We start from the raw sequence: 16,685 nt of genomic DNA on the forward strand, positions 1-16,685 counted from the left end.
GTCGTTAAAAGAAGATATATCTATATTTACACAAAACGAGTTAATTATTCCTTATGACAACCGAGATTTCATTTCACGTACTAAGGAAAATTAAACGCTTAACAACAACAACAACGATGATAATAATAATAATAATAATAATAATAATAATAATAATAATAATAATAATAATAATAATAATAATAATAATATTATTATTATTATTATTATTATTATTATTATTATTATTATTATTGTTGTTGTTGCTATTGTTGTTACTAATACATTCAATTCAATTCAATGCTTCAAGTGAAAACATTTTTTTATTTTATTTTTTTTTTTTTATTTTAAAGTACAATTTATTTATTTTCACAATTCTCATCTCATTGTTATAATAAATGTTGCTCTGTTTTCCATGCAGTTTATAAAAAGAATATAAAATTAAAGATATTCTACAATAATTTAAAGTAAATCAACCTAATTTTAATGTTTCCTTTTCGTTTCATTTTTAATCCCATAACATAAATCTAAACTGAATAATGAATATCGCAAGGATATACTTATTACACGAATGCATAATGTAAAATCTCTTTGTTATTTTATACAATTTTTCACGTTTCCACAAATTTATTATCCGCATTAGACACATTGAAAGTTTTAATTATTAAAAAAAAATATAAGCTAAACAGATAAATGTATATTTAATTTACATTACAACTTCTTTTGTACAATTTATTAATAGATTTTCATTTTATTATTTATGATTTTTATAAATTAATGATAACGTTCATATTAATCGAGATGCTTATTTTCGATTTATTTATTACATAAATAAAATCATAACATCTTTTAAAACAAATTCATGTTGATTATTGATTTTGATATAGTAATAAAGCATGCACTACATTTTATGTATTTTAAATATTTATTTTGTTCATATATGATATAATTATTGTAATCGTGTGGGATGGGAAATCAAAAACGCCACAAAGTAGCTTTAATCGATGAAAATATAATAAATTTAAATACTATGCAAATTGTATATCCAATTAGTATTGCATTAAACAAATATTTAGATAAATAATAGACTATTTAAATTCATTCGATATCACTTGATGATATTGATGTGAAAAACTAAATAAAATTTTTTAGTTTAATTATGTTTCAAAGCGAAAATTATCATTAGATTTTTTACAATTTTTTAATTTTTTACCTGTAATTGTACTAGCATACACTTACAGTCTAGAATATTAAAAAATGCATAATTAGAGTTATTCAGACATTATAACATCAATGATATATAAAAGAGATATTTCACTGAATATTTCACAGTTGCGTTTTATTAAAATGTAATTTTTCTAATATTTACATACCTGTATATATTTTAATCGGGATAAGAATTTGTCTCTGACATTTTACTTGTCATTGAAAACAATTCGTGTGTGGATTTGTATGTATAATTCTATTCAAAACGATACAGAATTGATGAGTTAGATTAAAAAAAAAAAAAAAAAAAAAAAAAAAAAAAAAAAAAAAAAAAAAAACGAAAACAATTTCAATATCTAAAAATTCAAAAATATACGAAAATACATTGCAAGAATGAACTATACAAAAATTAAAATGTAAAAATATTTAAAACTTAAATACAACTTAATACAACTTATATATATATATATATATATTTATTTATTTATTTATATATTTATTTTTATACACATATTATAAAAATAATATATCTAAAATGATTTAACCACCTACCATATTTGATTAATTTGAATGAACTTAAACAAACAATATATTTGTAGTAAATATAACTATTTATTACTAAGATTTATCCGAAATATTTTATTACTACGACACTTAATTATAAGTTTTTATTGTCTTTATTGTCATTCTATCGTTGATAAACATGATAATTCGAAAGTTATAAGCTTCAATCTTGTCTAATTGCTCTTTTAAAATTGGTAAAACATATAGAAACGATATTACGCAAAACTACGATATATGAATTTATTATTTTCCGTTGGCTAGAATGTAGATTTTATGGTCGAATCAAATGATTATTCATCATAGAATTATTCGTGATTATTTTACGATATCACTTACTTCTTGTATCGATTCCATTCGCCAAGGGACATCTTAATTTTGTTACTGTTGATGCTTTTGTAGGAGGCCAACAGAGAATAGAATCCCATGCCCAATTGCACCAGATTTCTGTAGAATTAACGATTCTATTAATGAAATTCATAAATATACAGTTTTATGTATATACATAACCTGGTGTTATGCGTACATTTTAAAAATTTTAATAATATTTTGTCGATGCATTGGATAATTTAGTAAAGAATTTAAAAAATGAAGAAAATTAAGTGAAACTATAACAAACATATTTCGTCAAATATCTATTTTGTATTTTATACTTTCAACGTTTAATTTCCTTCTACAATTCGACATTTATTTTCATACTATTTTTTTATTAAAATATTACAGATATATTTTTCTAATAATAATAATTAATAATTATTACCACTTTTTATTCCATTGTATTTTATAAATTTTATATTAGTAAAAAGAAATATTATTAAAGATTCGTCAAATGTAATTCAATTATATTAAAATTATAAAGGATCTCAAATTGATTTGAAACTTCAGCTCCTTTTCTAGCATAATAATACACTTTTTATAAAAATTTCTATTGAAAATTTTAAAGATACTTCTTTTTTTTTTTTTTTTTATATTGCTTAATAATATTATCGTTAATGATAAGTTATGAAGTGCTTTGTCGATGCTGATAATAGTTAAATTTTTGTATCGTTTACTCTAAAATATACATAATATATACATTTATTATTATGTTGTATCAAATTATTATTATTATTATTATTATTATTATTATTATTATTATGTTATTATTAAAGTAAATATGATCATTTTACCTAAATAATTATTAGATTTTCGCAATTTGACTGAATATGTCTGCATTCTTCCTATCTTTCCTTAACATTTCCATTTATTCATTGATTACAATATCAATTGCCGTTGAGCCCCGATTCAATTACGAATAAAATTGTCAATAAATGAAAAATCACTGAATCATAAAAAACTTCTGGAATAATTAAGTTTAATACCAATTTGGTGCGGTGTTTTAATTTTCCATGGTTTTAAATCCGTTTGCCGATGTTGATAATATCGATAATATTACTTATAAATTTATTAATACGTTTATCGGATAGTTATACTTTTAAAATTTTACGCAAAAAAATTGAAACAATTAATTGTAAATATTATAATTATGATTGCGGTTAAAAATATTTTAACAGATGAGAAAGTTATAGAGGGATATATTATATCCCATATAGTCGATATATGGGATAATATGCAAATAGATGGTTCGCTTCCTTTCATATACAATGTATGCCAACAAGTTTGGCAATATAAACTAAGCAAGTACATGGCAAAAGATAGAGGCAATTATTACAAATGGTAAATTGATTTCATGAAAATGTACGACATTGCCGGTTAGCACGATTTTTTTCATTTACAAAGTTCCACTCAATCATCCATGTATTTTAGATCGATTGCTCGTGAAGAATAGAACATTATTGCCAAAATTCATTGGACAGCCTCGCCTAGACCTCTTCGCGTAATTTCAACATAATGTAACCATTAATTTCGCTTCCTGTCTAAGCATATTATGGTATTATGGTGGTGCATCGATGTCAGTCGACTTGATTATACGGGCGGAGCCTCGATGAGACTGAGACTGAGTGCGTAATCAACAATAGCGAAGGTTAGTAAATTTTTTTTTTTTTTTTTTTTTTTTTTTTTTTTTTTTGATAAATTGAAAAAATTATTCATTCCAATGGAAAAGCCATGGCATTACATATATAAGATATAAAGCCTTTTTTTTTCTTATACTAAACAAAGTATTAATGCATTAACGCTGATTAAACGAGTCAAGTGCAAAAAGCATTTTTTACTTTTAAACTGACAATGAAAGCATCGTTATATTCTGAATTAGTAATTAAGAAGGACGAGGATGACGAGCTTGCCGAGAATGATCAATGCGCTGGAAAAATGGGTATATAGAGCATTCTAGGCGACTCTCTACGGGCTCAATTAAACGAAGCAGAGCAAAAGTTAGTAAAGCTTTGGTTACGTTACATATAAACTAAAAATGAGAGAGGAACAAGCAGAACAACTGCTGTGCCATTTAGGCTTTATTCCTGGCAATAGTGAGGTAACTGTCACCACTATCCTCGGCTATTCTAACGATAACTTGATTTTTCCGAAATTCCCAACAGGCCAGTCTATTTTATACTTTTTTTTTTTTTTTTTTTTTTTTTTTTTTTTTTTTTTTTTTATCAATGCTTCTCTACAGCCGTTAAACACTAAAACTCCCACCTTAGCCGTAGTCTCTAGAACTTGAATTTGATTCTGTCGTTCTTACCTCTTGGACGATATAGAGCCAGAGATACTTGATGTGGTAACTTGCAAGTGCAACGAACTTTGAAAAGTATCTCATGACATAAAGTATATTCTTCTGACTCTGCGAATGCTGAGTGACACAGACATTAAGGTAAGGAAATAAGAAGAAAGTGAAACAGAGTGAGATGAAGAGAGAGAAATTTTCTTCGTTTAAATTGAAAAATTTCTTTATAATTCACATAATTCACAGTAAAAAGAATTGTTATATGATAATGTAATAGTGCGGATTTAAAAAATTTGCTTCTTTAGCTCCTTACAGTAATTTTCAATAACAATATTTGACAAATTAGATATTTTTCTATATGTGAAAACATTTAAATAAATTATAAATTTCTAAAAGTACATATAGGTAATAATAGGTAATTAGTACAAGGTATATTTAACTTTTTCATGAAATACTAAACATATAAGATTTGTATCGAAACATCTTTATTCATTTAAAACTCTTTAAAGCTCATGTTGTAAAATTTGTTTTTCTTCTTTTATCTTTATTTATTGCTGAACTATATTTTTACATTTTATTATTCTTTTCGTTTTATCTGTCAACGTTCCTTAAAACTACATTGTTACAGTGCGTTTAAAACAATATTATGTGCATATTTACATTAAAGGATATTAAAAAAAAATAATAATAATAATAATAATAGTAATAATAATAATAAGTAGAAAAATTTAACTATTCGATTTGATTTTGTTGCTTAAATTTAAGATTCTTGCTAGCTTCATTAAATTCAATTACTATAAGCGTATTTGTCATTTGAAATTGAAAAAAGTTTCCCCCGTCTAATTGCTAATATGTACTTTTTATTTATGTTTTCTCACAAATTGTATAACAAGAGAGTAATTTTTATTAATTGTTTAATTCCAAGTCATCTCGTCTCCTCTAATTAATCAATATCAATATTAATCAATATACTTCAGTAAATATAACTTTATTATCGTTCTATATACTAACAGGAACATAAACTTTTAATCCACTGGTGAGAAATTAATTATCCAAAACCGATGCTAATTTTTAATGATCGTACGATTTATTTTATAATTAAAAATTAGGCAACCAATAAAACATATATATATAGCGCATAGATAAGTAATTATAATAATTATACAAATTCTTGCAATAGAGAAGCATAATTTAAATAGCTTGTCAATATCAGTAATACGTTATCGCACTATAAAATCATAACAAAATATCTAATTACAAGCCTGAATATTATACGAATCTTCTGTAATACACAATGTCACATTGGAGTTGATTGATAAAGGAGAAGATATTTCTAATCACACGGTCTGTACGGAACAAAATATCTGGAACATCCATTATCATATCCGGCATTAATTTTTAAACTTATCACAATTATATCACCGCCATTCGCAATACGAGCTCATCATCAGCTTCTTTCAGCGTACCGACGATCTCTAGTACGCTACACTTTACAAGTACTCGAGGGTATAAAAATATGTTTAAGCAACTTGCTCTCTATATCGACATTGTTGCCGAAGCGTAAAGTAGAACCGATGATAAAACTTACCGCTCTCAGGGGCATTGAAGTTCCTCTGTAGAAGTTCACAGTGCACCTGAGTGCCATTTCCGCTCGTGCCCGCAAAGTCCATGTCGGCGGAGTCTCACTCTCGCCCAATTGCCAGCAGCATTTCGCCGGCTACCTCGGCCCAACGCTACATATTCGCTTCCGGTTCTGCAGTTATGCCGTCGTCGTTAAAGCGACCCCGACCCTCACCTACCACAATCATAAGTGGCTCTCTTGCCCACCACTCGCCACTTTCCGCACTCGACTAACTCACCAAGGAGCTTCCTTTCCCGCAACCGTTCATCCGTCCACGTGTTTCATTCGCCACCACCCTATTTCTCTTCGATCCTCGACGCTGCATGAGCGGGGCTTTCGATCTTTAGCTCATCCTATGATGACCATTGCATCATAGGCCACGGCTTGGCCTGGAATTTCGCGTTGGCTGTTTGTGAGAGGCCGTTAAATAGCAGCCGTAACCGCGCCCCAGCGAGCCTACTTATTTGTAATTTTTCAGCTTAATTTACATTACTAATGCTTAAATCCTTCGTATACTTCATTTTTGTATAATAGCATCATATTATTATGATACTAGGATACTTGGCTTTCGCAATTAGATACACGATCAAGCATCGTTCAAGCCTCATACCTTTCTCATTTTAACCATAGAGGATTTTTTCTCCATCCCACTTGCTCAATGGATTTCTTTACTTTGCCCTGAAAATTATTCAAGGACTTTTTTGTACGAAAAACTATTTCTTACTATCTTTTATTTCGCTCGTTCGAATTCTCCTCTCGATAAAAATCTATTTCAAATAATATTCATTCGCAGGAATGTGAATTTTAGAGGCATAAGCGAATTCGTATTGAAATGTCAAGATGTAACAATGGATACTCAATCGAGAAGTAAAACCGATTTTTTCTTTTCTTTTTTATTATTTTTTTTTTTTTTTTTATTTTTTTTTAGGATCAGCGCGATGCAACGAGCATTAATATTATAGAGTTTCTTTGAATTAAATCAGCGTTATTTATTCGTATTTAATTTAATAATCTAATTGAAATAACAATTGAATTACGAATCAGCCCATTGAGCATTAGGAAGGAGGAATTTTCAACAACAACAAAAAAATACTTCTAAACCATCGATCATGCGACAAATTCAATTGGGTTGACAATTTAATTATTATAATATATATTTATAAAATAATAAAGAATACGATTTATGAAAATTGATATCCATTTATATTTCCTTATTAAAACAAATAATTAGTTCGTTTAGTTTCCTTACAACCCAATTCGATACAAGAATTAAACATTTGTCTATGTAAATTTTAAAGTCCATTCTACCTATTCTTAAATATATTTACTTCTTGACTTTCTGAATTGTTCTTTTTCCCTGATTTCAACAATTAAATGATATTCTAGAATTTTATTTTTAATTTCTTTCATATTTACGTCTTTTGTAATTTATTACTTTTACATACAGATGATCTAAAGAAATCAAGAGACTTCGTATTCAACTTAATATTGAATTTTATCGAAGTCATAATGTAAATTAATTCTACAACAAATATTGAGAATTAAAATTGAAAGCACTCGACAAATAATTGAAATACAATTACGATTAGTTATGAATAGTTTAATTTAAAAACAAATAACAATGATTATTTATGAATTGCAGATATTTGCGACATTATTCTCTAAAAAATTATGAACTTTAAATTGATATTGTTTAATATTTCATTAAAATTTCAAATTCTTTTTCTTACGATCTAACTAAATTATCCTGAATACATAAGAAATTATTGCATATTTTTTTAAATATTTTTTTCTATCCAAATATGTCGTTAAAAAAAAAAAAATATATATATATATATATATATATATATGGAGGATTGAGATTTTCGAGATGAAATTTTTATGAGAAAAATTGGATGTGATTTACGATCGTTGATGCAAATCTGATTGCTTCCTTATCCATAATATGGTCTTTCTCCTTCATTTATTCAAATAGAAAAGTCTACAGTTGAGAATGAAATAGCAGTTGTATTATCTATTTTTACTCTCGAGACATTCTACTCGATCAAATGTAGTACAGACTGCTTCTCTTTATAGATAACTAATCATTCAAATAAACCAGAAACAATGCGATATTAAATAAATCATCTTATTTACATATTTAGGTATGTGTATTTTTCATAGATTTAAATCAATACTTTTTTTTTTCTTTTTTTTTAATTATCAATTTGTATGCATAAAAGCTTACATCATTTTTGAAAATCGATCTAACACAATTAACTTCATGAATTTTTATTGGCATGAATTTTTATTCGCATATAAATATAGTATTATTGTATTATTAAAAAAAAAAAAAAAACTTAAAAAGAAAAATAATGCAATTTAATATTATTGAATTTAAGATGAAGAATCACGATTTAATATAATTATATAATAATTCTCTAGTTTAAGGAAATATGTCCTATAATAATCGGCAGTCATTAAAAAAAAATGATTAAATAAGAATAGAATTACAAATGTTTCTCACAAGAAAATTTAAGCTTTCAAATTAGTAATAGTAAGAGCAATTAAATTATAGAGTTTCTATCGAATTAAGAATGTAAGCAGAAGTAGTTTCTTTAATGTAATTTCCTAGAAAGAAGAATGGTTACCGAGATTTCATCAGCAGAACCGAAGTAACCAGTAAGAAAAATTTTAACGAATCAGTAGAAACTTTGAAAATGCAATGTGATGGACTCAATTATATGCATGTATAGGTACTTTTGGAGTGTTGTGACCCGCATATGTTGTCTACTATCCTCGAATAAGACCTTATCACTCATTTCTCGCCTCTCTACTACTTTTCATGTGTAATCTCACAGTATTTTCTTTTATAGCATCACGTTTTGGAGTTCGTATACTGTGCGCAAGATAATGTTTATCATTACAACTTTTAATTTGTTCATTTGCAGTTGTAAAATTTACAGACTTATATATACGTGATACATTGACAAATTCTCTTATTAAATAAGAAAAATAGACTACTATATATATATATATATATATATATATATATATATATATCTTTTGCAACAATTATATCATTTAGAATTATATTATATTAAGCTTCACAAGTTTCATTACTCCATCTTCGTATTATAAAATGTTATTATATAGTTCATTTATTATAACAATTAAAATATCTATTTTGAAATCATTATTTTTAGACTTTTTTCATACATCATAACCTTAGAACTTTCAATTATTTTAAAAAGATTTTCGTTTCAATAAGAGTCTCTTTTACTTTGTCAAACTTGTTGTTGCCTTAATATATGCTACGAGATATATTTTTATCTACAAAATCATAAGGATAGAAATTGAAGAAAAGTAAATAAAATAATATTTTGATTTTCGATCTTTGAATTTAACTGATTCGTCAGAATAATTAAATAATAATTAAGTTTTTTTTTTAAAAAAAGAAATTGTCTAACGTAAGTACTTTTTTTTTTTATTATATATACCGTTTGATTGAGTGAAACGTGGAATGAAATTTACATCAATTTTACTTGTAATTCGAACATATTGAGAAGTGGTATATAAACTTATATAAAGAGTATATAGAATGCATTATGATGCAATGGCTATCGATAAGATTATTGATTTTTTTTTTTTTTTTTTTTTTTTTTTTTTTTATAATATTTCATTTCCCAAGGCCTATAAAGTACCATTTTGCCAAAATTCAAGAAGCCGTTATCTGTTGTTATCATTGGTAAAGTTTAAATTATATAGTAAAGTAAGTGATACGTATGCAGTTTTATAATGAATATAAAGGAGCTTGGATTTGGTTTCATCACTTATTTTACCTGTCAATTTCAGATATAATTCAGATATATTAATATTAATTGCCGCAATTAAATTACAAATTAGATGCATTATATAATATACAATAATCATTAGCATAATTTAATGTACAATCAAATAAACAAGTGTTACTTTTCATTTTTATGAAAGAATGAATAATTTATTATTAATCCTTTTTTCATAAATTTGTAATAAATTGATTATTATTTCATATATTATTTTTAAGAAAATTAGATAAGGGATTTTTTATTTTAGCATTTATTTCATTGTACGTATAGCCATTTCATATATATGCTATAGATAATAATTAAATAAACTTCATTCAGAATAATTATTTATTATAAAAATTTAATAGCGAATAGTAAATAATTCGAAAAATAAACGATGAAATAACGCTAAAGTATGAAGTAGGATTAAAGCGTACGTATTTCATTTACATAAACACAAATTTTATCGGTATATTAGAGTAGCTTATACCAATAAAAATTATATACTCCATATAAGATTGCAAATATATCAAGTTAAATAAATAACGAATTAGTACTGCGATCTTATTAAGACCTTTTAATATCGTTATTTTCAAAAACTGTCATTTTACCGCTCATTCCAATACCAATTTCCTTCTTTAACCTTTCCTTCTGCAATAAAAATGATGAGTTCCTTTAGTACCTCAAAGTACAATGCGCTTCGCTTTAAATGCAAACTCCATTACATATATTTGAATTGAAAACTTCATCTTCAACTACTGTAATATTTGTGCTATTTATTCATTTAAACAAGTTGTTTAACTAGTAATCCGAGGCGAGTCATGCATTGCTATTCAACACTGCCCATCATTTTAAATGAATGTAAAAAGTAAAATTTAATGAGCTATTGAATTAATCATAATGTTTTTCTACGACTTCAAAAACACAAACGCATACACACACACACACACACACACACACACACACACACATATTAATGTCCTTGATTGTGGTGTTTAGGTATATTCAATAGTTAATTGTGTTTTTTTTTTCTTTTTTTTGATAGTACAACGAAAAATTATTATGCATCTGTAAGGTTAATAGATTTTTGTGAATAAAAATTTTAATTACAGTTATGAATATAAATATTATAATATAAATATACGCATATATTGTTAAATGAAATGAAAACATAAAGTAAATAATTCACTATTAAATATTTGCAAGTATTTTTATTGTCAATTTAAAATTAATTTGTTTACAATTTCAATTTGATTTGTTTTTTTTTAACGAAGTTTTTTATTCGAATACACATCGAAGTAACGCTTTACGTATAATATTGTTCGTACGAGTGAAACTTTTGTATTACTGAATATTCTTTTCCTATACATTATATTATAACTTAATTGTTTTAACACTCGAGTAATTATTATATCTTTTTTAAAGATATTTAATACTATATATTTATGTAAGACCTACACATGCATAATAATTTATAATTTTGTGCATTATCAATGTGATCGGAGTGAAAATATAAAATCATTTATCGGTATAGAATTTTTTCATACCATTAAATATATATATATATATATATATATAGTTTAGATATACTACCAAAAATAAATAATTGAGCATCAATTGAAACTGCGATATATTTATATTTATATAATTAATTTTCATATATATATATATATATATATATATATATATATATATATATATATATGAAAATTAATTATATAAATATAAATATATCGCAGTTTCAATTGATGCTCAATTATTTATTTTTGGTAGAATAATAAAAAGTAGCAATAATAAGTTAAATTTAAATGATACCATGAAATTTCATACTACTGATGTAATTAATATTTATATATATATATTAATGTTGCCATTTTGAACGCATACTAGATTTATTGTAATAATACCATGCCAGTTTTTAATAAAATAAGATGACAAATATATTTGAGAGACGAAATAAGAGGGAGACCATATTGAAGAAAGTAAAACAATTTTATAGGTCAAAACGATGTCAGTTTCTCTCTGCATATGAAATTCACATTCTTATATTTGTCGAATTTAATATTTTTAAGCCCCAGTTTTAAAAGTTTTAAGTAAATATACGAGTCTCAATAACGTACACATATGTAAATAGTTTAAAAAGTTATATACCATGAAATTCAAAAATAAAAATAAAAAAATTCAAGTAGTAATTGAATTTATATTATACTAAAAATATGAAAATATTTTGTTATTATACGAATTATCATAATAACATGTTTTTACATACTTTAAAATGATATTTTACAATGCTTTATATACAAATTTTACATTCAAAAATTTTAAACGAAATATTACATTCAAGTCTTATATTTTATTAATATTTGCAAATTTTTTCTTAATCTTTTCTTCTTTAATTCGTTCATCTCATTATTTTTGTGTGGGTTAATTCACCGTTTCGTATAAACAGAAAACCTATAGTCATGCAAGCTCGTTGCAATAATATATGTATTTAACTTTATTTACGATAAGCTTATTTACTTTCATTAATTGCAAGTATCCATTCACGGGATACCGTCACCCAAGGCACTACGACGAAGTCAATCTTCGTAGTGTATACTAACTAATCGAAGTAAGTGCATGCAAGAAGGAGAAAAACATACTTCACATAAGTGGAATTTGCTGAGAATACATTCTAATAACAGAAATAAGGCGACTATTGTACCTCGCAATGTAAGATCTTATTATGTTTGTAATTTTTCTAGTGGAAATTGCTAATTTCCATGTGAAATACTTTTAACGAATGAACACATGATAGATAGAAAATGCATACTTTGGATGATTTTTCATCAATATTCCTCTACGAATACGTACTATAGTTAGGAATGTTAAATAACTCGTATATAAGTGATAAGAACCTTTCTATAACACATTTTAAACATGTAAAAATCGCCAAAAAATAAAAAAAAAAAAAAAAAAACAGTAATTGACTGAATGTTGATAAAAAAAGGCAATAGTATATTTTGAGGAAGTACAATGGAATAATAATCGTACGTATAGAACTAAAACTTAATAAGTCTTTGAAACTGAATATTCTGTTATTAATTAATTTTAAATACCAATAATTTAAAAGAAAGCATATAATAAACTACATAATGATCAGATTTTCAAGAAAAATCATATTATTGATATTTTAATTTAAAAGAAAATACTTGTTAAGTCGTTGTTAATTATAATAGCTTTATTTATTGATAAATGATAATGTCATAATTTTTTAAATTAATAATGCGCATTATATTTTCTAATATTTATTATAAAATGTGCATATTTGAAAGCTTTATTATTATAAATAGTTATGATGCAGTGACTAAAAATAATAGTACTAAACTTTACTAAAATTAACTTAATTACTCTTGAAATTTTGAACACAAGATTTCGAATATTATTATAAATATTTGCAATATTTCATATATATCATTCACATATATATCAATGTTAATTTATAAAAGATTTTATTACTTATAATCTGTATTATGTGATTTTTAGAATAAAAATAATTATTCAGTATTATATTTAATACGAACTTGCACTGATAATTAATCATTTAATACGTAATAATAAAATAAGTTTTAATAAATATGAATACAAATATTCGTTTCTTTCAATATACTTAATTATCCGTCAATTCATATTGTTTAATCGTACTTTTTAATTTATTAAACTTATTGCTATTGCTTCTAGTTATTAAAAAATTGAATTTTGAAGTGATATTTTAAGATTGGTTATTATGAAATTATTATGAAAAAATTGTGTAATTAATATTGTAATTTTCAATATTTCTTATCTTGCTAACAGTTCCTGATGTGTTTCCTTTAGCTTATTAAAGTATTAATGTAATAATTTATGCATCCATTCTTCACGTAATTGTATTTCGAGTTGTTATGAAGGTGGCGCTAATTTATATTTGAAGTATGCGTAAACTCTGTACTACACTAACGTAAACAACGTCCTTAAGCTCTTAAAGGACGAGCAGAAATGCACGATTGTAGATAATTATTGTATTCGCATATGCAAGGTGTAGACAATCGTCCCAAGTCTTGGATTTCAATCGATTAACGTTGGGATGTGGAGATTAAAGGAAACGAGTCGACAATCGCTTATATCGCATTTTCACAGACTTTCCGGTTTTTTATCAAAATCATTTGCCGGTTCAATTAGATTCGAGGTAGGGTTGATTGCGACATTAATTATTAATTTCTTTTCGTAATGTTGTTGGAAGCATCATTGACGTCTTCTTAGCTTAATTGATGTTTAATATATCAAAACTTCTCGCATTCGATAGTTAGGCAATTAAACGATTAAAAGAACTAAGAATTTCATCTTGGCAGTGTAATTGACTTGACTTGAGTAGTATTAAATTGGTTAAATGCGATTTTTAATGCTATTTTTTAATTATTATAAATTTTTAGGTAACGTTAAGTGATAATTTGTAAAATTTCCTTGAAAGTAATGAAAAATTGAAAATTGGAGACGACAAACGATGGAGAAATTATTTACTATTGGATGAGAAATTTTTTTTGTCAATAACAGTAAGGTTCGTTTGTATGCATTTTATTCTGTTCCTATATAAATATTTGTAAATCATATTTTCCCGACCAAATCATGATTTTTACAAGATTTAAAATCTGTTTTGTTATAAACTTAGTTTGAGGAAGAGACAACAGAATCTCAAGGAAATCGGATCGGATTAACAGTTTTGAATTACCATTACCATAATAATATCGAGCATAAACTTGAATATAAATACTTGATAAATTCAAATAAAAGTATTTTATTTTATCCTAGCTATAATTACAATAAAATAATATATGTATAATAATAAATTCAATTACTATGGTATTTTATAACTTAACATTAAGCAAATTAGAAATTTTTAATAGTCATCATTTTATAAATAGTATTAAGAAACTTCAAAAATAAAAAATATACTTATTTTTATTAAGATATTTTGCATATAAATGCATTTTCAAAAAAATATTTTAATTATTAAATGGAAATTGACTTTTGGATATTCTAATGTAAATAATACAATTTCATGAAATGAAATTTTTACTTTATGTACACAGTACTGCAATTTCTTAAAGCTCTAACCACCAAAAGCAAAATATTTAATAAATTATGGGATTTCAACGTTTAATATAAATTAAATTTATAATATCAATAATTTTTTGTGCAAATATAAGTTTGCTGATATGCATTTAAGGTTATTGATAAAAATCATTATTAATATCATTGACGAGAATGAAAGACGATGAAAATATGAATGAAAGTAGAAGTAGAGTAAAAAATGTGAAAAGGGACATGAGATAGAAGAGGATGATTTGAGAGAAAGAAAGTAAGAAAGTGAAAGAATTAAAGTAGCGATATTGCTTACGCGGCTGATACGAATATTCTTCAAAATTTCAAACGTAATATTGATTCTTTAATGTGTCTTCTTGTTATATCTTCAAATACTTTAATGTGTCTTACTAATATACATTATCCAACTAGAGGCGGTAAACTATAACCAATCCCACTACAACTATTTAATTACAATTGTTAAGAAAACAATGAGGAATATGATTAAAGTAGCGTATTATTTAATTCGACGACATTAGAATGGGCATGAAAGGGATAGAATGGAGCGCCTGATAAATGAAGATAATGCTCATAGAGTCGAATGGCGAGGTTATTGAATGGCTCGCCTGTCTATTTGGTAAAATCAGGCACTGTGAAGATTGCAATTATGCTAAAGTAATATCCGGTTTTCAAAAACACGATTAATCTCGTTTATAATAGCAATAGTAATAGCATCTAGTTACTCTTGAAGGGTCAAAGCGGAATTCAAGTAGGTTACTAGGATATGACTATGCAAGTGGTCCCCCTGGTCTCTGTCATTAGATTTCGATGAGGCCCTATTAATTTCCTATTCTAGCCCTATTAATTATAGTTTAACACAAAGCAAATATAGCTTTTAAAGGTTAGACTTATTTAGCTATTCAACTACTTTTGATTGTAGGACGAAACTCGTTTACTTTGATCGGACATCGTATTCTCGCTATAATCGTGCAAAATAATCGCACAACAGCATCTCGCGTTATGAAGGTGAAAGATATTTATGCACTGTTTTTGACTGTTCGAGTTGAGTGATAAAAATTTTATCCTGACAACTCGAATATAAATGTTCATGGCAATTCATTACAATGTGTAGCCGCAAATGAATTAAAACAAATTTTTCAGGATTTAATTTTTAACATTCTTAATTAATTCTACGTTCACTCACAGTACAATGACATGCTTAAATAAAAATATTACATAGATATCTCATTGCCAATTGCCCATTAACGATCCGTAACGATGAAGATTACTGGTTTTCAATAATAATAATAAAAAAAAAAAAAAAAAAAAAAAAATGATTATTTACATATTTACCTAATTGTACTAGTATCAAATGTAAAACAATAGAGCTTAAAATAAAATGCATAGAGCATTATAATACTTTTAGTACTGTTAACTAATTTTATAAAAATAAATAGTATTATCTCATCAATAGTTTATAGATATATAGATATATAGCCTATATGACATGATTGCTAGTTATTTTTTATATTTTACAAAGCATTCAAATATTTTTATATTTTTCGATTATCTTATTTTCTAAAATATTACAAACGACAATTTCAAGTTGTATGATTCGAAACTTTTACAAAGAAATCGTATTACGGAACAATTTTGAAAATTGAAGTCGTTAAAAATAGAATATATATATATATATATATATATATATATATATCTTACATTAAAATAATAAAACTTGTATTGCCTCCAG

At 25.4% G+C, this 16,685-nt stretch overlaps 1 protein-coding gene across 1 annotated transcript in view; it reads right to left on the minus strand.

The window, feature by feature from the left end:
- Positions 1–6,198, minus strand: part of Pdfr (Pigment-dispersing factor receptor) — a 28,752-nt gene extending 22,554 nt beyond the window's left edge. The window contains exons 1-2 of the mRNA XM_011503036.1: positions 6,000–6,198; positions 2,086–2,193 (exon numbers count right to left, since the gene is read on the minus strand). Of these exons, the coding sequence (XP_011501338.1) occupies positions 2,086–2,193; positions 6,000–6,081 (190 nt within the window). The 5' untranslated portion in view covers positions 6,082–6,198. The remainder of the gene's footprint in view (positions 1–2,085; positions 2,194–5,999) is intronic.
- Between the last annotated feature and the right edge of the window lie 10,487 nt (positions 6,199–16,685).

Source organism: Ceratosolen solmsi, unplaced genomic scaffold, assembly GCF_000503995.2.
Source record: "Ceratosolen solmsi marchali unplaced genomic scaffold, CerSol_1.0 scaffold61, whole genome shotgun sequence".
Lineage (NCBI taxonomy): Eukaryota > Metazoa > Arthropoda > Insecta > Hymenoptera > Agaonidae > Ceratosolen > Ceratosolen solmsi.